Here is a 26,817-nt window from a genome sequence, read left to right on the forward strand (position 1 = left end):
CGCTGTACCCTTCCTCACCGAACTTTGTCAATACTCCTCACTGAACTTTGTCAATACTGCTTAACTGTGACCACTAAATATATAATTACAAACAACAATCATCATACTTGAAACTGAAAACTTTATGCAAAAAGCAATTATCTAACCTTATTTTCCCTTATCTGTAGCAAAATAAACTCCACAAATACTCTTAAAAACAAAAAAAGCAAACCCCTTCTTTTCCTCTCATACGCAACACACAGTATGGTAGGCTACACAATGTTTTTCACTTACCTCAAGCACTATAAAATACAACATATTGTACTCAAAAAAGTAAACCCCCTTTTCTCTTGTATGCAACATAAAATGATAGTTTACACAAACAATTTTTATCGTTTTCCCCAAATTACATCACACACAAAAAAGGTAAACCCCTTCTTTTTCTCTCGTACGTGACAAGCAGTAAGGTAGGCTACACAATATTTTTCATTTGCCCCACACACAATGCTGACACAAAAACACAGTAAACCTTTTATTTTTCTTGTATGCAACATAATACGATAGTTTCCACAAAAAAATTTTTATCTTTTTCCCTAAAATACAGTCCATCCAACACAAAAAAAATTGTTCTTTTTCTTTCATCGATGACATGCAGTATGGTAGGCTTCATATTTTGTGTGCGTGTGTATGTTTTTTTGAGCATTATCATGTTGCCTTTTTTTTGTGTCTGCTTTACTTGATTTACTGTACAGTATTTCATTACAGGTTTAGTTAACTTTAAGCATGATTAGCACATATATCATAAAAAGAGAATATTTTATCACTGTTGATATTCATCTCTAATCACTTAAAAATAATTAAAATGCAAATTTGTAGATGTTGGTAACACATAGTACTACTGTATGTATAACTCAAGTCTTGTCACCGACACCAGCGAATGAGTGTGTGTATACGTATGTACCCTACCCACCATTGCATTTATCTTTTGGGCTGTAAAAATAAAAAATGAGAAAATACAGTAAAAATATAAATGAGAATAGCATAAAATATAAATAAAAAAGTTAAGGAGTGTATGTTACTGTATAGGCTTCAATGCAAGCAATACCTCGGCTCTCTCTCTCTCTCTCTTCTGGCCTCTTTCTCCTGGATCTCTCAAACAGATCTCTCTTCATCTCTCTCTGTAAATCTCTCATCACTTGGGATTACATTCTCTCTCTCTCTCTCTCTCTCTACTCCTTTGCAGTTACCAAACAGATGACAATCATCATCATTGTGATTACTTTCTGTGCCTGTGTAACACATCTCATTGTGCACTTTGCTCCACTGCATGAGCCTGCTACAAGACTTCTCACTGAGATTCAACTGTGTAATGTGTAATGTATCTGCAGAGCATGAAGCTCACCAAAAACCTATTTCTTCTTAATTAAGCTATTACTTGGTGACTTTTTAAAAACTTGCCAATTCTCAATGGTGACATCCTTCACACAATGGGGAAGGAGGTCTTAAGAAAGTATATCATTAAATTAAAGCTGCAGCTGAACAAATGCATGAATAATGGAATCAACTGAAAATCCAACTGCACAATACAAGAGATATACTGTAAAATCATGTTCTGGGGACAAAATCTTAAAGGTCGCATGATACATGAGATCAGATGTGACAAAAATATAAATGGTAATTAGGGTTCCTGTGATGCGGTACAGTATACAGTAAACCCCCCGGATTCACGTTCTCACAATTCGCGGACTCAGTGGTTTGCGGAGTTTTCTGTGGAATCTATCTAAAAAATTATTTGTAGGAAAACTTACCCATTCGCAGATTTTTTCGTAGAGCAATATTCTGTATTTTCATATTATTTTTTTTATTTTTGTGACTAAATACTGTACTGAACGTGCATATACATTCCATGGTGAAATAATGATTTACAGTGCTAATTTTCAAATATTAATATTAGGTATAAGATCAAATAATATCAAATAATAAAAAAAATAATTCATTCTCTCTCTCCCTCTCTCTCGCTGAGATGAGAGAATTTTTATGCATATGTACCATGTATGTTTATTTGTTTTAGATGATAAATAAACGATTTACTAATTTTCAAATATTAATATTAATGTAAACACAGCAAAATATCAATTCATTCAAGAAAATATATAGTGAATTAGATTAAGATTTTAGTTCAATAAATTCTTTCCCTCATCTTTTTCCCAGTCTTGTTCTAAAGCTTTGGGGTTAGGGGGAGGGTGTAACCTGTCAAATATGTCAAATATCTTGACATACTGACCACAAAGGGTAGAAAGTATTGCCACTCTTGGTCAAATATATGTTGCCCACTTGCTCTCTCTCTCTCTCTCTCTCTCTCTCTCTCTCTCTCTCTCTCTCTCTCTCTCTCTCTCTCTCTCTCACCAAAGGTAAGTGTTGGGTAGATAGAAAGACAGATGGAAAGGGAGAGTGGTTGATAGAAAGATAAACATAATATAAACTGTATTATTGACATTTTTAATTGTTTAACTGATGTAAGCAACTCAGTTCATCTCTCTCTCTCTCTCTCTCTCTCTCTCTCTCTCTCTCTCTCTCTCTCTCTCTCTCTCTCTCTCTCTCTCTCTCTCTCTCTCTCTCTCTCTCTGTTATTGGCTCGAAGGGTTAGAAGTACATATACAGGTATATATTTTTATGGGTAAAATGTTTAAAAAGACTTTGAAATGATATATTAATATTATTTCAAAGATTAATACTACAGTAATAAGATAATAGTTTAAGGTATATTTGATGTAGGATGCTAGTTTAGGTATACATTTGGTATTTCAACTTTCAAGATAGGCAGTTATAAGCATTTTTAGAGGGGGTGTTAACTATCTGCCGATTTTAACTATTTGCGGGGAGTTGTGGTATGCATCCCCTACGAATTCAGGGGGCTTACTGTACTTTGAGTTTTACAGGATGCTTTTGTTGGAAATATATGTCTTGGTGCAAGCTTCAGTTCCAAAACCCAAAAATATAACTGTTGGTCCCAAGGGTTCCAAATAAGGGACTGTGAACCTGTATTAAGCTAGGAACCTAAGGGCATTGGAAGCATTGCCATCCCTTCCATCTCAATAAGTTATGCAAACAGGTCATCCTGGATTCCGGGAAATCATTACCCTGTTCAAGACCTGATGGATCAGGCAAAAGAGAGGGAAGGCGTAAACCTCCAGGTTGTCCCAAGGATGTCGTAGGGCATCCTCCGCCAAGGCTAAGAGGTCTGGGACAACCAAACACAAGACCTGTAGCTTCCTGTTGAACCTTGTTGCGAACAGATCTATCATTGGCCTTCCCCAAAGGAGGAAGAGCCTGTCTGCTATCTCCTGATGTAAGTACCACTTTGTCCAACTGATGCGTCACAGCGCTCTCAGATGAAGCAAGGTCAGCTGATGCCTCCTCTCTCATCCAATTGGCCAGACCCCATTGCCGCCAATACCTTGTTCTACAATTCGTTCATATGCAGAACAAACCTGGGTCTAACTTAAGGATAAATCTTCTGGTGCCAGCTGGAAACTGGTAAAAACAATAAAAATTGTAATACAAGGAACTGGTGGCATTGGGGTTCATCTGTTGGTACATGTGTGGCTTTGTTGTCAATGTGCTTTGAACCCCGTGATGTAGCCAGTTTTCTTCTTACTGCCTTGCTGGTAGGATGTCTTTGTCCTCCTCCCAAAGCCAGTGTTCTTTGTTTGCCCATGTTTCAATTGGTTTGATTTTCTGTTTTGTGATATACTGTACAGTATTGTGTATATTGTGATTGGGTGTGTGTTTTGGTTTCGTAATGCAAACCCAAAACCCATCAAAGCCTTCTCCTAAGCCTCAGAGGAAACGTCCCACAGTAGCCAACTATCCTTGTTCTCGTTTCCTTGCTTCCTTTGAAACCGATTCTAATTCCACTTGCAATAGATGTAGAGCAAATGTATGTAACATTACTAATCCTTGCTCCAAATGTCGTTCTTGGTCTCTTGAGCAATGGAGAATCTTTGCCAAGAAGAAGCAGAATAGGGGGAAGTGGGTGACACCATCTTGGTAAGGGTTCTCTCCTCCTTCAATGGATGCTTCACAAGATCCCCCCCACCGTTCTTCCTCTTCCTCAAACAATAGTCCTCCCTGTGCTGCTTCTTCATTCGAAGATTTTACTCCTCATTCTTCTAAGGTTTTGCCTTTCAAAGTTTTTACTGCCCCTGTTCTCTCTGGAGGGAAGGTTTCCCCCTCTGAGAGGGTGGAGGCAGCATCATCTTGTTCTAGTCTTTCAGGATCAGATGCGCAGAAGATATCGGGCATTTGGGCTTCTTTAGGCCTATTAGGGGTACCAACCTTAGATGGCATATTATCCCATTTTATGTCCTCTCGCATCCCAGTGTCAACTGCCACAACAGTTATCAGCCCTCCTACCCACCAATCTTCTGGGTTGGGCACTGCTGTTCCAGAGGCGACTCGCCTTTCATCGGACCTTCTGACGCGCCATCTCAGGTCAATCCCTGTTAAGGCGTCTTCTTCTTGTGCTCCCATCTCAGCTGCCATTACAGTTTGCGATACAATGGCTCTCACTGCTCCCAACCTGAAAACCTCTTCTGTGGCAACTGATGGCTATGAGATGATGTCTTCTGGTCCTGCTCTTTCCCCAGAATCTCTTGCTCGGGCTATGTTGGACAAAGTTGACATTGTCTTTAGAGAGAGACATGGCAGTGCTCTCAAGAGGAAACGATGTAGACCTCCCTCCTCTTCTTCTTCTGCTTCATCCTCATTGTTTGCTTTGCCCTCATCATCTTCTAATCTTTCCCCTGTGCGACCTCACCCATTAAACGGTCGAGGATTAAGGACTTCGTCACTGGTTCTTTGTCTTGCGATAGCAGCCGTCCTTCCAACTGTAAACGTCGCTCTTCTGCAGACAGACATAAATGCCCTCCCGTCCATGGCCACAGACATAGCTCTCCTGTAGACAGACGTAGACTTCCTTCCGTCTGTGACTGTTGCTCCTCTGTCGATGCACAAGGACGATCTTCCGTCCACATCCGTCACTCGCTTGTCGGCAGACAGGTTCCAGTTGTGTCAAGAACAGGCCTTCCCAACAGTTCTTCTCTAGTTCATCTAGTGCAAGTTCAAAGATAAGGTGAAAAAGCTCCAATCAAGAAATTCCGAGAAGAGAATCCCTCCTCGGCGCTCCCTTCTGGTTCTACGCACACTGAGAACATAACCTCCTTCATTCGAGCGCTCAACAACAGCCCTTGTTTCCTCAGCATTCTCATTCACTCTCTCCCATGAGGTTCCGAGATGGAGACACCTTTCCTTATGGACGTCTGGATAGGCGTTTCTGTAGTGACGGGTTCTTCGCCTCGCCATTATTCAGTTTCACATTCTCCTAGGAGAAACCGTGACCACTACTTGTTTCCGTTGCACAGAGGCCGTGGACGTATTTTGGATGGCCACGGACATGATTCAGACAGCTGTGGACATGATTCGCAAGGCCATGCACGTGATTCAGACGGCCGCAGATGTGATTTGCATGGCCAGGGACGTGATTTGGACAACAGGGGATGTGATTCAGATGGCCATGGACATGACTCTAGCCATTCTAGAAAACCCTTGTCAACAAAAGGTACTGTATGCCATTTCCCGCAAGAGTTTTAGGGCCGAGTAGGTGTTATGCCCAGTAACGAAGAATCCAGCAGAAGGAATAGGTAAAGATCTCTGCAAACAGGAGTCTGAAGATTTAGAAAACCAAGAAATTTTTTCTACCTATGCCAAAGTTATTGAACTCATTCATGAGCTTAATAAATTTATCGAAGAAGACTGCAACTCCTTCCTCAGTTGTGCCTACAGGTATAGAATCCTTGCTTGGCTCTAAAAAGGATTCGAAGACTTCACTTGAATTGCCATGCTCAAGTCATTCAGATTAAGTTCTACATCATGTTAATACCTTGATATCAGTTAGGGACAATTCCCTTCGATCTGGTAGATCATTCAAGCTTCTCCCTCCTACACTTCCTCGCCAATGAAAGTTGTATGTAACTCCTAATGTGGCCCTCTTACCTAGCCAAATCAATCCAGATGTAGTTCATTTAGGTCCAGGACTGACTTTAGATCAAGTTGGGGGCAGAAGGTCCTTCCCTTACTCCTCAAAAAGCATCCAACTTGGAGCTGACCGCCTCTTCTGCGTTGCAAGCCGCCTTGTGGCTCGATTTGTGGTCGACAACAGTAGCCAAGATTTCTGCAGCAAAAAAACCAAAGGTAGCATTTCTTATATTAGATTATTACAATCTGGTGCTAAGGCAATTTCGTATCTTACACACCTCAATGCTAATCTCTTGCTAATACGAAGAGATGCAGCTCTTGCCAAGGAGTCTCGGTTCGTCAATGTTGACTCCTTGTTATCCTTCAGAAATGGGGATATCCTGGAATCTCAAGCAATTTTTCCAAGAGATCAACTTGAGACTGCTGTTGATAGGTGTCGGGCGGATAATAACGACCAACTAGTTCAACAGGCAGTTTCAAAGTAAGCTGGTCCTTCTCGGCCTAACACCTCGAGGTCTAGGCCTCAACCTCCACCCAAGAAGTCCTCTACAGCAGTTTCGTCAAATAAGACCTCTCAACCTGCTCCATCAACAATGAAGAAAGCCCCAAAGAGACAGCCCTTTCAGCCTCACCCCTCCAGGCCAGGAAAGAGCCAGAGGTGGTAGGTGACAGAGTGGGTGCCCCTCCCCATTCCTTGCCACCAGTGAGGGGATGCCTGGTATGCCATTGGGGGACACAGCAAAAGTTTGGAGCAGAGCCATGGGTAGTAGACATCCTTCAGGTAGGATATCTACTACCCTTCGACTTTGCCCCTCTCCTTCAGCTCACATACGCCAAAGACTCTCCGAAATATCTAGCGTGCCAGAAAGAAGTGAGAAAGATGATGGAGAAAGGAGTGATAGAGGAAGTCAAGCATCCTTCACCAGGTTTCTACAGTCGGGTCTTTCTAGTCCCCAAAGCCACAAGCGACTGGAGGTCAGTGATAGATCCAATGACCTTGAACCTCTTCATCAGGAGGACCAAGTTCAAAACAGAAACACCTTGAACAGTGCTACAAGCAGTCAGAAACAATGACTACATGCTGGCAATAGATTTAAAGGACACTTACTTACAAATTCCGACCCATCCATCCTCCAAGAAGTTTCTTCACTTCAGTCTAGGAGAGCTTGTATGCTTCAGCCTGACAACATCACCCCAAGTAGTCACAAGAGTGTTCACCCTGGTGTCGACATGGGCTCATTCACCGGGGATTCGCTTCTTAAGGTACCTAGACGACTGGCTGGGCTTAGCGAGTTCTCGGGAAAAGTTAATCCGAGACAGGAATTGTCTTCAATTTTGTCACAATTTAGGCATCGCGATAATCTAAAGAAGTCCAATCTTCATCCCAGTTAAAGGATTCTTTACCAGGGAATGATCATAGACATAGCTTTGTTGAGGGTTTTCTCTTCGGACCAGAGGATTGAAAAGTTCAGAATGGTAGCTCATTCCTTCCTGTCAGAACAGAGCTAACCAGCTCGGCAGTGGCAAGTACTTCTGGGTCTCTTGACCTCCCTAGAGAAGCTTGTACTTCACGGCCTTCTACATTTTCGACCCCTGCAATGGAGGCTCAAAAGAATTCTGGTCCCCTGCAAGCGATTCCTCTCTATTTCTGGTCCCTCTGTCATCAAAGATGAAGGAAGATCTGCTGTGGTGGTTGGACGACAAGAACTTGACAGTCGGAGTACCCCTCTATTCCCACCCCCCAGATCTCCTCCTGTACTCGGATGGCCCGTTGGAAGGTTGAGAAGCACATCTAGAAGAACTTCAGGAATGTGGAGTCATCAAGACAAACGGCTTCATATCAATGTTCTGGAGTTGAAAGCAGCCTTCCTAGTAATTCAGGAGTTTCAGGAAAGGGTAGTGGGGCACTCCAGAGTCCTAATGTCAGACAACACTACAGTAGTGGCCTATGTGAACAAACAGTTGGGGGCTAGTATCATGTCAACTTCACATGCTGACAGTGCAGCTGCATCAGTGGGCAATAGACAACTCAGCAGTACTGCCAGCCAGGTACATTCCAGGCAAGAAAAATGTAGTGGCTGACAAACTATGTTATCAGAATCAGTTTCTAGGTACAGAGTGGTCTCTACACATCAGGAGATAGTGGACAGGCTCTTCCATCTGTGTGGGAGACCAGTGATAGACCTATTCGCCACAAGATTCAACAGCAAGTTGGAGGTCTATTGTTCAGTGGTTCCAGATTCCTTCGCTGTGGCAGAGGACGCCCTACAACATTCATGGAACAATCTGAAAGTCAATGCATTCCCTCCATTTTGCCTGATCCAGCATGTCTTGAACAGAGTGATGATTTCTCAGAATCTCGGATTGACCCTAGTAGCTCCTTTGTGGCCTCAAGCAGAATGGTTCCCAGAATTGCTAGCTCTGATATCAGCAGTTCCGAGAGAAATTTCCGCATGGCACAATCTTTTGTGTCAGCCTCATGTGGAAAGATATCATCATTCAGTAGGGTCTCTATCTCTTCACGGCTGGAGATTATCCAGTATTTCCTGCAAGTGAGAGGCTTTTCCCACAGAACAGTGGCAGAGCTGTCTGGCTATCTCAAAAGATCTACCTCAGCTGTGTACCACAGAAAATGGGCCATCTACTGTAATTGGTGCTGTAAACGGGGTTGCTCTCCAGTTGGAACCTCTATTCAACAGATAGCTAATTTCCTGGTTTTCTTTTGACCAGAGAAACACCTTTCTGTTTCTGCCATTAAGGGCTATAGGACTGCCCTGGGAGTGGTTCTTCGCTTAAAAGGTGTGAGCCTAGCCTCCTCTTGGGAAATCTCAATGTTGCTCAAAAGTTTTGAGCAATCTTGTTCTCCTAGAGAATTTAAACCACTGAACTGGGATCTCACTCTGGTACTTAGTAGTCTTACTGATGCCCCGTATGAGCCATTACGATGGTCATCACACAAAAGCTTGACCCTCAAGACAGCATTTCTATTGGCCTTAGCTTTGTTGAAGAGAGTAGAACTCCATGGTCTGTCTTGTGATGTAAAATATACCAGGGGTTGGGGTAGGTAGCCCTAGAATTTGCCCTGGAATTCCTTAGCTAAGACTAAAAGTCCCTTGGTTCATGATGAAAGATTTGATTCCTTTTCTATCTCTTCCCCGGGAGATTTTGTTGACAACAATCCTGATGGATTACTTCTTTTCCCATAATGGCACTGCGTACCTATCTAATAAGGACACTTCACCTCAGACTGGGGTGTCAAGAGACTTTTTTTTAAGTACAGGCCAAAACAAGAAAGAAGTGTCCATGAATACCACCTCCTTTTGGCTGTGTGAGATAATTAAACATGCCTATATGTCATCTTCAGCCTCTAATGCCAATACTACAGGGCATGCAATGTGGTGGTATTTAGAAGTTTGGGTTTATATGATGAAATTTGTGTTTTTTTCATTTTCTTTTTATGTGTGAATTTTTTATTTTCCTATTATAGTTGTTGTGTGTGTGTTGTTTATGAATGTGCTGTTTGTGTGAGTATTAACTGTTGTTTTTTCTTTTTTTACTTGCAGTTTGTTGAGTGTGTCAGGATAGTGACTTGCTCCCCTTCAACCCTGTATGTAAGCGCCTTGAGAATTTAGGATACTTCCTTAACAGAAGCTGTTTGGGAGTGGTTGTCTGCTGACGGGAGCTGTGGTGGGGGTCTGTGTTGGAGTTGTTGTTGGCTTGACTCATGGCTGTGGCTGTGGCGTCTGGTGGGACAGTGGAGTGTGCAGAGGTTGATGCAGTGGATTTGCTTCAGAGGACAAGGGATTAAAATATTATGAGAGAGGACAATTACTGTAGAAGAGCTGTTGCAAATAGAGGAAGGGATAAGGCAGAGAAGTGATAAGGAACTTAGAGAACGTAAAGCTGCCAGATTGCAGAAAAGAAACAAAACACTTGGTCAGGCTGCTCTTCTTCCTGTTCCTCCTTACATAACGCTAAACCCTAAAAGTTCCTGATGTCGATACACCTGCAGCAAATACAGTTCGACAGCAGTTGGGAAGGGACAAAACTAGGTGTTGATCTCCAGTAGGAAGAAGGATAGCGACGAAATCCTAATCTGGCTCATGTTGAGCAAGTTAACTCCCAATCTGAAGGAGAAGTCTCAGAGACCACAGTTGAGGAAACACTATAGATTAAGGTTTAGAAATTAGGTTTAGGTTCTTTTGGGGGTCATGGTAATATTAAGTTAGGCTAAGTTACAGTACAGGAGGATAAGTTTATCGGATTAAGGTTTTTTTTATGACCACTGTAGTATTAAGGTAATATATTAGGTTAAGGAAAGTCGAGTTTCATTCAATAACCTCCAAATCTGTTCCCATCATACTGCCCCAATTGTAAACAATAAAAAGCCCCCACATCAAGAGCACATGATCTTGGGGCTTTAGGCCCTTCATTGGCATTCAAAAAAACTGGTTACTTCAGAGGGTTGTGAAGGCTGGTTCTTGGCTCCACCAAACCACCTTCACATCCTTCTACCTAAGGGACATTGTCCACAGGTTCTTGGATGCTTTTTCCTTGGGTCCAGTGGTGGTTGCTCAACAAATTGTGTAGCTCATCCAGTGTCCTTAACGGGGACATTTGTATCTCACCTAAGATGATGGTATGAAAGTGAGACTGATTAAGATGACTGGTCTTTTCCCTTTCCCTTTTCCCTTCCTTCTCTATCAGCAGGCAGTGAGAAGATTGATTCATCATAAGCCAGGACTGGCTAGATGCAGGTGAGCGAGCAATCTTACCATTAGAGTTTTTAATATTCTACAAGAATATAACTTATCAGTAGCAAGTCCACCCTCTCTCTAGCAAGGAGAAAGAGGAATGATAACAAACAAGATTAGGTTGCTACCTTAGTTTGTTATCCGAACAGATATAGATCTTTAACATCCTCAATGCAATGAATCTTTACATTGTATTTTAGCCCGGTGGTCTGACTGTTGGATACACATATATTCAACATCTCAGAGGCTTTTCACTTCCTTTGCATCCACCCATCCAGGAAGTGAGACCAGGTGTGCTGAACTTCCAGTCAGTTCAAGATTTTCTTTCCTCCCACCAAAAGTGAGCCTATCCTTATGTTAAGACCCAGATTTGTTCTGCATATGAACAAATGACAAATTTATAATTAACTTGTATTTTTCATAGCTAAGAAACCTGTGGTCTTAACACAGACTGCCCACCTCTAGCCACCCCTCAATTTTTTGTTCCTGGTTTGGAAGAAAGCTGGCTATGTCACGGGGTTCAAAGCAGGTCGACAATCAAGCCTCAGATAAACCCCAATGCCCCAATTCCTCGTGTTACAATTTTTGTTTTTACCGGTTTCCAACTGGCACCAGAAGATTTATCCTCATGTTAAGACTGCAGGTTTGTTAGCTATGAAAAATACAAATTAATTATAAATTTGTCATTTTATATGTTTTTTACCAGTTTCCAGCTGGCGTTAGAAGATTTTATCCTCACGTTAAGATCTAGGTTTGTTCCACATATGAACAACTGATAGATCACACTACATGGGCCCGTCTGTTAACCAGTAGTACTAACCAAGAAAGATTCGGCATAGGAGACCCCTTGTCCTTTGCAACCCAATTTTAGTTTAGCTTGATAGTATCATGGTTTGGAATGAATCTTTGGTTACTACAAAGCAATTATCCATGGTGGACAAACCTTGAGCATTATGATTAGGTTTTGATGCAATGTCTGCAAAAAATCTGACCATAGTATTTTAAATGCTAAAACACAGACAATCCCTAAGGCAACAGAGTTCTCAATAAAGACGAGTAAATGAGATGTTGGGCGAGGTGACAAAGGGCAAAGTTGTATCTCTTATGGAACCAATCCTTGGTATCATGGAACTGAGCATCAAGTTTCCCTATGAAAATAAGAGGACTCTCCCCTCTTCTGACCTAAACAGTCTGGAAATGGCAAGAGTCAATGTTCTCTTGGTAAAATGGGTAATGTGAATTAATGGCTTGCAACTTGTCTATAAACAAAGCAATATCATGATGATAAAACTTACGAGTCCTCAACAATCCACTTCTTCGTAGCAGTGCTGTATCTCCAAAGAGAATGATTCCAGTTCCCATGGCCATATAGGAACTCACCACCAAGTATATACACACTTGGACCTAAAAAGAATAAAAATAGGAATGCTTATCTCTCTTTAAGTGTTATAAAGTTAAATTGTTCTTAGTTTTACCTGTATTTAATCTTAAGAGCTATCTTCTCTTTGCTTATTATTTAAGTGGATATGAAAAACTTATATTTAAACAGTTATATGACAAGAAGATGACTGGTATCTACTGTATATTTAAATAATAATTACTGACAGCTGTTGAGTATTGTAGTTACTAATTACAAAAACTGATACAAAATTTTCTTCCTGAGAGAACTCCCTGCATTTGTACAGTAAAGCCTCCATTTAGTGAGTTAATTCAGCTAAGAGGTTTTTCAGTAAGTCTAGTACAATATTCAAAAACATTTCTTAATAGTAAAAAATTCAAGTAACCTTCAGAAGGCTGGTTCTGCAACAAACTCACAATTACAGACCTAACACAGATAATCTTACTAGGGCCCCTCCTACCTGTGTCAGGCTAGAGGGCTGTTACTCCACATTAAAAATATTCTCAGGCAGCTTAATGGGGTGGTTCCAAGATAACCTGGTTTTCTGGCATGTAGATATCAAGGGTGGTTGAGGTGCTCTACATGCCAAACACTGGGTTTGGATCAGGTTATAAATTCTAAGATACAGTCCAAGATCCTATAGAAGTCTGTGACATTCTGTATACAAACTCTCCAACTCAGTCTTTAAGGGAGGAGTGAAGTTGAAGAAATCGTGGATCCACATCAGTACAGGTGCACACACCTCTTGCTGGACTTTAATTATGTATATCTGTAACTCCATAGTCTGCATGCATTTCTGCTGTAGTCTACCATGTTTTTTGAGATTAGAAAGTTCAAAATGCTGTCAACATTCTTCCTTTGGTCTAAAAGTCTCAACTTTGACTTAGGTGTAACTTGTTCCTCATCCTCTTTTGGCACTAGTGACTGGTGATTGAGGTTCTGTCGGATACAATCTCTTCAGCTTGGATGTGGTATTCCAGATCACCATATTAGGTTCCAGCCAGTCAACTATACCCTCATCCCTAACAACATCATTCCCAGCATGATGTAGTACTGCTCTGCACAGTTCTGGGGTGAACCCTCAAAATCAGGCTTATCCTGATGCTGCACTGGAATGGCCCTCTTTGGATCCAGGAGCTTATTCCCACACTGTCAGTTGTATAGGTAGTGACCTCCTCCCATGATTTCTTGATGTTTAGAACTGTGTCATAGAAGTTGTAATTTTTCTAGTCCTGCGATAACTTTGGGAAGAACTGATGATGCCCCAATCAATAGTCTATAATGTGGAGATTGTGTTGGCTGCCATGGAAATTTCTTTTATATCATGCCATCAAGTATGAAAACCTCATGTCAATGGATGAACTGCGGCACAATCCAACAAAAATACACCCCTTCCTTGAGTATATGTCACCTTCTCCTCCTTGGTCTGAAAGTAAATTATAAATTGCACAGAAGAATAAAAAACCAGTCTCTGGTTATAACAGTTGTGAACCAGGCCTCTTGGTTACCGTCCTCACTGACATGAAGGCCTTCAAGAAGGTATAAAATATCTTTGGCTGCTTGGCATGCCTAACAACCATGGGTTTGATTTTGTAAGTTGTTACAATTGGCAAACAAAAGACGAAAACCCTGGTTTTGTGGCCAGAAACACTTGACTCAAACTCTGCGGGCCCCAGAATTATTGAGGAGGGCTTTCCAAAAGTGGCCAGTTTCATCAGCATTGTATATCTGCCTGTCCTTCATATAGGGTCTGAATTCTTCAAAATTGGCCTACACCTTCATGTCACCCCTGCAGTTCACCAATTATCCTCTTGTTAGATATGCTGTGGTGGTGACAAAATCTGAGCCCGCCTGTACTGGCATTAAACTTCTCTGTTCCAAGGTGGTGAGCAAAATGCTTACCAGCAGCGATTAACTATGGTCCCCTTACATGCAACCCCTGGGACCTCTCCACTCATGCCAGGTCTTCATACAGTATACATAGTCATTTTAAGAACCCCCCACAATACAATTGCTGTTGGATTTAAACTATTTTCTACAGTAATCTAAATGTAGGCAAGCCTGGCTCTATTTAGCATATTGTATGTACAGCTCAGGCCTGGAAAATGCTTAGTATACATCTGAAACATAGCCACACATAACATAATAAGAAAAGTCAAAGCTCCAAATTCCTTCCTTACAGAAGTGGTTCCCAGATACCTTTAGTTGTTATTAACTACTTATCAGTAATTACAAGTATTATAAAACAAAACATGCACACACCAGTAGTCCTTTATTCATAAAAAAAAAATAATCAAAAGGACAGGTAGTAAAACTAACCCTCATATGTAAACACTCTACTGACATCCATTTGCAGCAAATATATGTAAATGTACTTAGTAATAACATTTAAGTAATGATTTTTTAAAAATTGTGACAAATTTTTAAAGTAATTTGTATTTTTCCTAACATACAAGCCTGAGGTCTTTACATATGGGATTAACTTTCAGCAAGCTGGAAATGCAGTCATTAAACTTTTGCAAGAAGGTTATGGGAACAGCTACCGATGGTAGGAGTGGAAGCACCGCCCACCAAATCGGTATACATTTAGTTCTACGCAGTTTACCTTTTGGCCCACAGAAGAAAATGAGGGGTGGTAAGTGGTGGGCCCTTAATGTAAAGACCTCAGTTTTATATATTAGTTAAAATACAAATTACTTTAAAAATTTGTCTTTCCTACACAAATACAAACCCTCGGTATTTACATATGGGAGACTTATTTTTGGAGGGAGGATTCTGAGTAAATCTATGAACTGACTGGTAGTTCAAGTCTACTCTCTTCCTGGTCATGGAAGAGGAAAGGAAGAAGATCATACCTCTGATCTATTGAACAAGAGAGATGTTCAATCGTCAGACTTATGGGCATTTTGAATTAGAGGAATCTAATATTCTTGATTCAAAAAGGTTTGGATGAACCCACAGTGTCGGAGACTATAAAGCTAAGAATAACCAACTCACTCCCCTTGCTAAAGAGAAGGAAAGATTTGCATTTACTAATCCAAATACAGCTAGATTATAGATAGGATACTCAGTCATCTAGATCACCTGCATGCAAGCCAGTCCAGCATGATGGCTCGTTCACTGTTCTTCTGCCCACTGGAAGAGGAAGGAAGATAGGAGAAAGGGAGGACGCCAGTCCCACACACATCTCCTCCTTACAGCCGCATGCCTTAGGTGAGATGCAACCTGTTCCTCAAGAGCTGGGTGAACTACAGAACTTGTTGAGCATCCACCATACGATCCAAGGAAAAGGAGTCCAAGGACCTATGGGCAACGTCCCAAGGTAAAAGGAGATGCTTGTGATCTGCGCAATTACATTCCATCCTACAGTAGTACTCAATCGACAGGTTCCCATCCTAGTACTCAATCGACAGGTACCCATCCTAGTACTCAACCAACAGGTTCTTCCCAAATGCGATGGACAGACCGATGCCCCTGGCCTCAAAAGATCTGGACCAAAACATACTGATGTTCACCAAGAAGTACCGCGTTACGTTCATTTGATCATCTCACAAGTCAGACACCGTTTCTTGGCCAACTCAAAGCTAACGAACGAGTCGTTGGCATTGGGCTGAAAGTCTAGTCTTTACAGAGGCAACATAGGCATCACACTGTCATTGGCACCACAGGATCATAGAAGTGGAATGACCCATCTCAGTGATCACTTTCAAAACATGTAGAATGACAAAAGGCGTAAACTTCCAGATGTAAATGGGGACCAAAGGTATCTTACTTTATTCAAAGGTGCGAGAAGACAGAACAGAACAGCACCAACATTGGTAAGTCGAGAAAGAAAGACTATGATCAAGCTTCTTCAGAGGTTGAACAAGATCAACTGTCCTTATTTCCTGACTTCAGCGAATGTATGTTGTAATTATATCCACCATGCTTGGGATGTCTGGTTGGCCAATGTACTGAATGTTCTTCTGTCTGCTCATATACTTGCCCTGTAAAAGAGCAGATGAAAGGATATTACGACCTTTTGTTGACCATGGCACTACCATGGTATCATTGCTATTACCCAGAGGAATGTCTATCTTGGATCTTGAGACTTGAAAGTCTAAAAAGAACTGTGCTTCAGTTCCAAGAAAGGAAGTGTAGGAGATTGCTACACTGGTCAATGTTCCGAAGAATGAAAAATCTCGAGGAGGATAGTGTAACCATGGCACTACCTTGGTGTTGTTGCAAAGAAGTGACTATTTGGACACGGAGACTCCTGAAACTGTCTTGACCCTTAATGGATGGGCATCATCAATGAGTATCTATAACAGGTTTTGAGTGATGGACAGGCTAACTCATATACGAGTATTAATATTACGCACCATTTGGTTTGGATGAACTTAGCGGGAAAAATGTTCTCATCACTTCAATGGCCCATAAATGTCTTATGACAACTGTCAGCGCACAGCACGGGAGAGACATCAATCAGCATGCCTTGAGATTTCAGGAGGAAATTTACTGCCTCTCTGCAGCTCCAGGACATCTTTTTATTTATTTGCTCATAAATATACCCAGGGATTGCTCTTGGCTTTAGTTCTTATCTTTTATGATAGTATGTCAGCTATAATTGTAATTTTGCAAAGAAATATTAGAAAAAACATGTATACCTCACAAAAAGTTACTGCATCTCCCCATCTTAGTAAATCTCATAAATATTTTGCAACAAATATACCTCCAAACTAAGTTCCGATAACTTGTTTTTGGTTCCTACTCAGTCAAGAAGCAGTGTCTAGGAGCTCCATTTCTTTTGACTTGATGTAATTACACTCATCCTGTGAAGAGTGGGAGATGTAAGTAGTAGCTGATACTGCTGTAATTACCAGTAGATCTACAACCCGAGAAGAGAATATTATGTGGATCTTAACCCTTAAGGGACGGGTTAAATATATATCAAGCACAACCCCAGACTGGGCAAACTTTAAGGTTGGCCATTTTAAGAAAAAGCACATGAATGGAAAGAGGAAATATGCAGATGCACATGGTGTACGAAAAAAAATTAGAAAAATTTTTCCCTACCTTCCATGGGAAGTTGAAAGAGACTACAACCCGGTGTGGGGCTTCTTTTACAAAACACTCATAAAAATATGCTGATTTTACCAAGTTATGCATGTTGTTTCTAATAATTTATTTCATTTTGTTTTGTAATATTATAATCACAACTCACACAGTATCATAACAGATAAGAATTAAAATCATTAACAAATTCTGAGTACAGTAATGTTGATCTCCCGACAAATCAGGCAAAACAATGGGAAGTTGTAAGTCTGTCATACATCCATCATCCTGGAGTGTGTCCAGTTGACCGCTGTGCTGAGTATGCTACCCAAAACCCGTGCACCCGCACCACCAATGGAATGTGTCTGGTTGACCGCTGTGCTGAGTATGCCACTGTGCCGAGTGTGTTACTGCAAACCCATGCACCTGCACCGTCAACTGAGAAGAATGATAGAACACTAGCCCCCCCTTCTTGTTGACTAAGGAACTACCATGGTATCGTTCCTTAACAACACTATGGAACATCTATCCTTGGATCCTGAGGCTTGGAGATCTAATAAGATCCAAGTTATTGAAGTGCGGATTAGGTCAGGCTAAGCTAGGTAAAGTACCCAACCTTACCTAACCCAACATAGACCCTTGAAGAACAAGAAACTACCTTCTGGTTGATGCCATGAAACAAGAAGTTCCAGGATACTGAAATGCAGGTCTGTTGGGTCAGACTAGAACTAGTTAGGCTAGGCTAAGTTAGGTTAAGTACCCAACTTAATCCAAACCCAACCTAACCTCTTGAAGTGTAGGTGAATGCTCTTCAGTTGATACTTTGAAGCACGAAGAATCTCTTGAGGAAGTGTGTACAGCACCCCAAGAAATGGGGAGTAGTCATCTCACCAATAGGCTAAGTCCTCTCCCCTATATGAGAGAGGATGGGAAGGAATGGGGAGACCTTCTCAAAGACTATGACCTCCCTTTCCATCTTCAAGAATCATTCTTCATCCTTGTGCTATGAAGAGTATTGCAGAAGAGAGCACTGCGGCTGTTGTACAGAGGAGTAGGCCTGATCCGTAGATCTACAGAGCTAGAAAATAATTCCTATCGCACAAGGAAAAACCCTTGCAATGACGGCCATATGGGTCTGATAGAACGAATTCATTTGTTTGGTTGTAGGTGTGAAAAGGACGTTGGATACTAAGATGAAAATGAACGATGAAGGTTGTAACTTATGTCAGAAACATCTGGGAGAACAATCCATTCGTTCGAATTCTCTGGCCATTCATTCGGTGAAGTGGACGTTTACTGAAAACAGAGGCTGACTGCTACCGATGACTAAGATCCCATCAACTTACATGAAGGACGTAAAAATTGGCAGAACGATCTCGTTCACTTGTATATAGATGGTACGGTAACGTCTGTTGGCTGTTACCAGATGATAAGGCTAAAAATGTGGCGGAATTTTAACCCACAAACAAACAACACTCACCCTGATCTTCGGTTGCTGGAGATGGGTAAAGGTCCACGGTCGCCAATCACAGCACACAGAAACCACAAAAACAAAATTTCAAACAAACCCTCCACCAACAATGAACGAAAAAAAAAAAGAGACACATGCACCATCAATATGGTCCCAAAAAAACAGACGAACTCCCGTTCACTTTCAAGGTTGGACCTCAACTGCCCAAGACCTCCCAAAAACGAAAAACTCCCGACAGACCGACAGACAGAGAGATGTTTATAAAACCAACTCCAACAACCGAACCACTCACAACAATTACACTCTCTCTCTCTCTCTCTCTCTCTCTCTCTCTCTCTCTCTCTCTCTCTCTCTCTCTCTCTCTCTCTCTCTCTCTCAAAAACGTTGGGAAATGCTAAATAAAAACAAATTTCTTCATCCCTCTATATTTCTCCCCCTTTTAGCATTTCCCAACCCACACCTTTCACACCCCCAAAAATCGCCTTTCAACACCCACGGATGCTCACTAGCAGGTCCTCTAGATCGCGTTCACGGGCACGCAATCATTCTCTCAGAATCATTCTCTCTTCTAGCAACATTCAAACTCTCATCTTCTCCTCCATTCTCTCTCAGATTCACGCTATCTTCTTCACTATTACCACTCTCAATTTCATCCACAATCTCATCTATACCCTCTAACTCGTTCCCAAATACCTCCCCAATTCTTCAACTAACCCATCCCATTCGCTCATTGACCTTTCCAATTCTTGCAACGATTCATTCATGCTTTCAATCACTCGTATATTACTGCTACGCTCTCTTGGTCTTACACTTTCGCTCACCTCCAACCGCTCACTAACCCCTACACGTTCAGTCAACTCAGTTATATCAAACCCGCATATGCTATAATGTTCTATCCATACCATCCCATTCATCCGTATTACACGCTTTATCACTCATTTCCACTTTGGCACTCACACCCCTATCACACAACTTACGACCATTCAGTTTACTTACGTTCTTCCCTTTCTTACGTTTTTTACCATACTCTATCAAAACAAATTGCTGATCCTCATGCAACAACCCTCACGCATGCATCACACGCACCGCTTGCATCCTGGAGGATCCACCCATTTGAACCCCCTTCACACTCAGTTTCCCGAATTCGCTGTCATAGTCACCCTCTTTCGTCTACATACACTTGATACATGCCCTTCCATTCCACATTCGACACATTTCGCTCTCGGTTCTGAACACATTCTCGATAATGCCCATTCTTACCACAGTTGCCACATATTACATTCACTCAATACCCCTACAACCATTAGCAATATGACCCACCTGTCCGCACCTGTAGCATTTAACCCCTATCTTTCGTGACACTCCCTTACCAAATGTCCCCTGTTGCCCACACCTGGAAACACGCTCCCAAAGCCCACCTACACTCATTCTTTGTATGTCCTTCCTTTCCACATCTAAAACACTTCCTCGACTTCCACTCACCGACCTTCCCCTTGTACACTACTATCCCTAACCCGCCCAACCCGTTGTTCCCTTACAAACCCATCATTCATCCTCACTGGCACCTCCATATTACTTGCTCTTACACTCCTATCTATTACACTATCGGCCATTCTCATTGGGCCCCCTCAACACTGCATCCCTAAAGCTTCCAAACTCTGGTACTCTCTCATCTACCCCAACCCTTACACTTACACTTCTGCTCTCTTTTATAACCCTGTCAAGCTCATAATCTTCTACAATTTCAAGATTTCTCCCCAAGTCAACCTTTCATTCGTCCATCTTTTCTTCTCCTTCCGCCTTCAAGTTCACAAATTCTCTAACTCCATCTGGCACTGTCCCTAACAACTTCCGTACTAACTCCTTACATTCATCTATCCCATCATCCCCAAACTTCTTCCTTGCCAACGCTCCAGCCTACAAGCATATAGTGACAAGGTTTCCCCAGCTTTCATTCTTGCCTCATCAAATTCATTCTTCCTCTTATACTTAACACTCGCTTTCATACGCCTCGCTTGCTCAACTAGTCTAGCTTTCACCTTGTCATACTCAACATCCCCACACTCATAATAACCCTATACATATCAAGTAAAAACCCAGTCAAATACTCTCCCTAATTCTCGTGCCCACACTCTCTTACTTTCCCTGTACTTATTCTGACAAAACCTTTCATACTCCCTAAAGAAATCATGCACATCCCTACTTCCATACTCATTATACTTTTCACACCGGGGTACCTCCCTCACATACATAGCCTTTCTCACTTCTTTCTCACTTTCACTCTCACTTTCGCTACTTTCGCTGTCCTTTCATACCCTCTTCCGAATACAAAGAGTCCACTTCTGCACTTACATTCATCTTACTCATTACACTCTTCTTCCCCCTCTTTTTATCCACTTTTATCCACTCACCTCCATCCACCTCACTATCACTACTGCCTTCACCCTCTCCCTTCTTTCCTGCCTTTCCCACTTCCTTACCCTTCTTACCAGTTTCCTTTCCTTTCCCTTCTTCCCTTTTTTCTTCCCCTGACTTATCCTTACTTTCCCTCTGTTCCTTCCCTTGCTTTTCATTCCCCTTTTCCTTACCCTGCCTCTCATTCCCTCGTTTCTTACTTCCTATTCCCATATCACTTTCATCACTCACGCTTCCATTCACTTCTTCCTCCTTTTCTTTCTCTCTTGCCCCTTCACACGTTCCAGAGAACCTGCCTCCAACAGCCCCTTCTCCAAAAACACCCTTGAACATACTTTTCATCATTCCCTCCAACTTTTTATCCATCCTCTCTTCTGACTCTTTCATCTCCCCTTTCATTTCTTCTTTTGCACTTCTTAGCATTCCCTCCACCTCCTCCAACTGACTCCTCAATCTCTCATTCTCACCCCTCAACCATGTATTCTCCTCTCTCAACCTTACCAGTTCCTCTTCCATCCTTCTCTTCAGTCACACTACCAGCCACCAATCTCACTTGCAGCTGCAATACCAGCTGCCCCAGTTGGCGCCAAATATTATGATGGCGGAATTTTAACCCACAAACAAACAACACTCACCCTGATCTTCAGTTGCTGGAGATGGGTAAAGGTCCACGGTCGCCAATCACAGCACACAGAAACCACAAAAACAAAATTTCAAACAAACCCTCCACCAACAACGAACGAAAAAAAAAAGAGACACATGCACCATCAATATGGTCCCAAAAAAACAGACGAACTCCCCGTTCACTTTCAAGGTTGGACCTCAACTGCCCAAGACCTCCCCAAAAAACGAAAAACTCCCGACAGACCGACAGACAGAGAGACAGCCATAAAACCAACTCCAACAACCAACCACTCCAACGACAATTACACTTCTCTCACTCTCTCTCTCTCTCTCTCTCTCTCTCTCTCTCTCTCTCTCTCACAAAACGTTGGGAAATGCTAAATAAAAACAAATTTCTTCATCCCTCTATAAAAACACATAAATGACTGAAAGGCATTGCACAGACATGCTGTTGATGCACTCGCACGTGGGTTGTTGCCTTTCTAGAAGTCCACAACAGTTCTATCAAAGCTCTTCGCTCGAAAGAACTGAACGAGACAGTGATCGGACGGGAATCGGTGCTTCAATGTGGCATGACTGGAGGAAGTCCTGTTCTCTTCCCAAACCTTCACGTGAGTGAGGTCGATGGTCCATTCCCGGACACGCCATCTTGAGGCAACTTCCACACTCCCCATGTGATGGCCGTGTGTCGATATACAGCCATACTTCTGTGCTGTCATGTCCATGCGAACTCGATTTCTCCTATGAGAGTGAGAACGTGAAAAATGACGAGACACTGAGTAACGAGGCTGAATGGCTGACTGAACTGAACTAACTGCACGTATGTGTGTCTTCATGGATGTAGACATGCGACAGGACACGTTCGTGGGAGCTGGAACGACAATCAGAGGGCCTCCCGGGAAAGCGTGAACAGGGAGGGGTTCTGGAATGATGGAGACTAAGGGCACGGATGTGCGAGTGATAAGTCGACAACAGCCTGGGCTGGAAACACGTCTGCAGCCGTGCAGACTCTGTCACGTCTGTCATACGATAGTGGAACCCAGAAGGAAATGGCTGAACTTCTGAAGAGTTTCCTGTATGGGATCCCTTAACAGAAGCCTTGATATCCTTCCTATGAACATGAACAGAGGGACCAGGGGAAGCCTTCCATACGTGGGATTCCTTATCAGGGGTCTTATCATCCTTCCTACGAACACAAACGGGGATCGGGGGAAGACGTCACTGCTGTAGATTTTCTGATTGCTGATCTTTTGCTTGGAGTGAAAAACAGATGGACAAGAAGTGGATGGACATGACACCCCCTCACCAACAAGACAGCCGCGAGCTGGAGCAGGAGAACCACAGCCATGGTTGGGTGAAGACGGAAAAGAAGTGAAGGAAGATGATGCAGGAGAAGACAGACGGAGACTTGCGATGCTTCTTCTCAATCACAAAACGGGTGAACTTCTCTCAAAAAAGAATGTCAACTCTGTCAACCACTGCTTCATGAGACCAACAAAGGACAGATCCTGACTAAAAGTCATCACTGCCGTGGGGGGTCCAAAGCTCTGCAAGGGATACGCTTCCGACTGAGTGGGCAAAGAGCCACCACTACAAAAGGGGTTCCAAAGTTCTGAGGATGATACACTGTCAACAGAACTGGATTCTGGAACCATAGGTCTATGCAGAGTTGAACAGGTTAGCTGCTGCAGCCGCCAACTCAAAACACTAGTCAGGGTACACCAAAGACTGATGTGTCATCACTGGTACAGGCAAGGGGAGATCAGCAGAGCTGGCAACTGTCCAGGCAGACAACACAAGAAAGCGACGAGAGGACAGGAAATGGGACAATAGGCCATTGTAGGCTGGTATTCCTGGAAGACCTAGAGAAGCCCAGATGCCAGCCATCTTCTGAGCCTTTGAACCTGAAATAGAACAAGATGGCAATGCCCCCTCCCTCACAGGGGTGGGGACCCCAGCGATCAGGAGACTGAGAAGCAGCCATCGAAGGTGGAGAAAACCCCTTCCAAGATGGCACCTTCATCCTCCTCTGATGCTTCCTCTTTGCAAAAATCCTCCACTGCTTAGGAGGCCAAGAAGAACATTCCGAGGGGAAGGGAGCGAGCCTTTGACTTACAACCCTCCCCCCCCAACAAAGTTGGGGCAAGAGACAAGACAGTAACCATAGACAGGAACTCCCACTGGTCCTGGAGAGCAAGTCAGGACCAAAAGCACTGTCAAAGATCTTGCGACATCAACCTCCAAGTTGAGAGAGCAGGGGGGAAAACTTGCTAGGTTTAGGCAAGAAGTATCCTCGTACGACTGAGTACAACACCCTCACATGAAAACACGAAAACCCGCCTTGTCTCAACCCTATCAATTACACAACATCTGAAAGACTAATACATTATAACAATCCAAGAAATTGTGTAGTCAAAAATAAAAAAAACACTGTTTGTTCATGAAAAGGCATTTCAGAACAAGGAGGAAAAGAGCGTCGAAGAGGGAAGTTCTCAAATGAGGTTGAGAGATGTCTAAAAACCAAACAGATGGCATCAAGTTACATGAATAAAGAAAACAATACATGAACCAAACACCAAGGAGATAGGTGTTGGATTGGCATAAATATGAAAAAGTAAAATATAAAAGGAGAAAGGCTCCAAAATTTATACAGGCTAAAACGAGTCAATATGGCTATGTAGCAAGAATAAGTAGATGAAACATATATAGAAATGTTTCAATATATCAATATATGCAACGTATAAACAAAAAAATCAAAATTTTTTAAAGTAAATTGTATTTTTCCTAACTACTGTATACAAACCTAAGGTCCTTTACATTAGGAATTACTTACAGTGAAGCTGGAAATGGCCGTTAAAACTCTTGAACAAGGTGGTTAGCAAGTAACTACCGTCTGGTAGGCGGGAGTCCCGCCTGCCCAGATGTAAACATTCCAATTTGCCTTTCGGCCCACGTTTCAGATTGAGAGGTGGCATGAGGCGGGCATAAATGTAATGTAAAGGACCTCAGATTCCTTTACATTAGGAAGACTCACATGTTGGAGGGAGGAATCTGAGTGAGTCTCTGAACTGACTGTAGATCGCCACACCTGGGCTATTCCTCCTGGTCGAAAGAGCGAGGAGGAGTACCATGCCTCTTGACATATTGATCGGAGTATAGGAACTGTGAGATCAACTGTCAGACTTCTGGACCTTTTCGAATGAGTGAGGAATGGTAACTCATATGAAAATAGGCTAGGAAGATTCTTAAGACTTGGAGGCAGCAAGGCAAAAACCAGAAAAGGGTTTGCCTTATTGCCAGGGTCTCCTTCCTCTGCAGAGTACATGGAATACAGAAAACAAGAAAATAGTTTCCCTCTCTTATATGCCTAAAATGAAACAAATTACATCAAAAATGAAAGAAATTAAATATAAATTTGTGTATACCTTTGACAACACCGTAAAAAACAATGTAAAAATAAATTGGAAGGAGAAGACAGTAATGCAGATGATATAGGGGCAATATACATAATTAATTGCAACAATTGTGGAGACAAATATGTGGGTGAAACAGGTAGGGGAATAAGGACTAGAATCGAAGAACACAGGAGGGCAGTACAGCTCAACTCACAGGGAAGTGCTATAGCTAGGCATTGTTGGGAAAAGGACCATAGGATGGATTTTAAAAACAGTAGGCTTATATACAAAAGCAATAACATCAGTCATAGGAGGGTAGTGGAAGGGGCACTCATCAGACAGATTAAAGTGATAGAAGGAAACAAAGGATTTACCTCAGAAGATCCCATAAGCCGATCTTTAATATTAAAAGAAGCTAAGATCGACCCTTCTGACCTGGAAGTTAGGTCTCCTGCCCAACAGACCGATGGTAACTACTCACATACCACAAGGGGTAATACCACTGACCATCAGATCAGGATATCAAACCGTCAGGAGGAGATTAACAACTCTCAAGAGAATGGAAACCAGGACAGCCATCATATAAATGACAGCACAGGGAGAAGAAGTTCCAGAAGATTGCTGGGCCTTGAACCAGCCTGACTACCTCATCTCTTGAAAAAGGGTCACAGTTAGGACCTGAAAGTACTCGAGTTTAAAAGTAACATGTAAATATTTACAAGTAAACAAGTTATACAGGAATCTTGTGGGTTTCTCTTTCCAATAATAATAATAATAATAATAATATACTGTAATTAAAAAATTTATACATTTCTGTAGTAAGTTATGAAAAATTTTAAACAAACAAATTTCAACCCAATCTTTTCCCAAGTCTTGGAGCTCTTGGGGTGTATACTTGTCAAATATATCAAATTGCCACACCTGATCAAATCAATTTCTCTTTTTTCTTCCTTCCTTTCTCTCTCTCTCTCTCTCTCACCAAAGGGTAGAATGTGAGAAATAAACAGACTGATAAATAGATACTTAGTTCAGCTCTCTCTCTCTCTTTCAGGAAAAGATACTGCTAATTTGAGTCTCTTTAACTGGTATCAACACATATTATGCACACTGTTTGTGTGTGTTCATAATGTTTAAAAAATGTGCAGTTATCTTTGGGAGACAAAAAACAAACATAAATTTTGTAAAGAGAAATGGGTTAACACTCCTCAAGAGATTGTAGAGATAAACTCTCTCTCTCTCTCTCTCTCTCTCTCTCTCTCTCTCTCTCTCTCTCTCTCTCTCTCTCTCTGATTTGGCTGGAAGGGTTAGAAGTACATATGTATATATTTTTAAAGGTACTAATGTTTAAGATGACTTTGAAATGATATTAATAATATAATTTCAAAGATTAATACAGTACTAGGATAATACTTTAAGTATACATTTGGTATCAGAACTTTCAAGATAGGTAGTTATAAGCATTTTTACAGGGGGGGTTCTAAGTATTTGCAGATTTTAACTATTCGCGGGTAGGTCTGGAGCGTATCCCCCGTGAATATGGGGGGTTTAATGTACGGGCAGGAAGAACTGAGACACTTGCATGTCTTGGTTCTTTCTCTCGCTGTGTGGCTGAACCAGGACTGTGAGAGGTCTCTCCAACACTGGTTCGGGATGCACAAGACTCTGAATGTTCTCAAGCACTCGGAGTGACTCGACAAAGTCGAACACCCA

The 26,817-nt window shown here is 42.0% G+C and overlaps 2 protein-coding genes across 5 annotated transcripts in view; one reads left to right on the top strand and one right to left on the bottom strand.

Moving 5' to 3' along the window:
- LOC136825859 (sialin-like) overlaps positions 1-10,330 on the top strand; it is a 198,023-nt gene extending 187,693 nt beyond the window's left edge. Inside the window, exon 9 of the mRNA XM_067082797.1 lies at positions 9,579-10,330. Coding sequence (XP_066938898.1) covers positions 9,579-9,647 — 69 coding nt within the window. The 3' untranslated portion in view covers positions 9,648-10,330. The remainder of the gene's footprint in view (positions 1-9,578) is intronic.
- Positions 1-26,817, bottom strand: part of LOC136825825 (kelch-like protein 30) — a 123,944-nt gene that overhangs the window by 36,671 nt on the left and 60,456 nt on the right. For all 4 annotated transcript variants that reach the window (XM_067082780.1, XM_067082794.1, XM_067082787.1 and 1 more), the window contains exon 7: positions 12,065-12,173. In XM_067082780.1, the coding sequence (XP_066938881.1) occupies positions 12,065-12,173 (109 nt within the window). The remainder of the gene's footprint in view (positions 1-12,064; positions 12,174-26,817) is intronic.

This window comes from Macrobrachium rosenbergii, chromosome 3 (genome assembly GCF_040412425.1).
Source record: "Macrobrachium rosenbergii isolate ZJJX-2024 chromosome 3, ASM4041242v1, whole genome shotgun sequence".
NCBI classification, from domain to species: Eukaryota; Metazoa; Arthropoda; class Malacostraca; order Decapoda; family Palaemonidae; genus Macrobrachium; species Macrobrachium rosenbergii.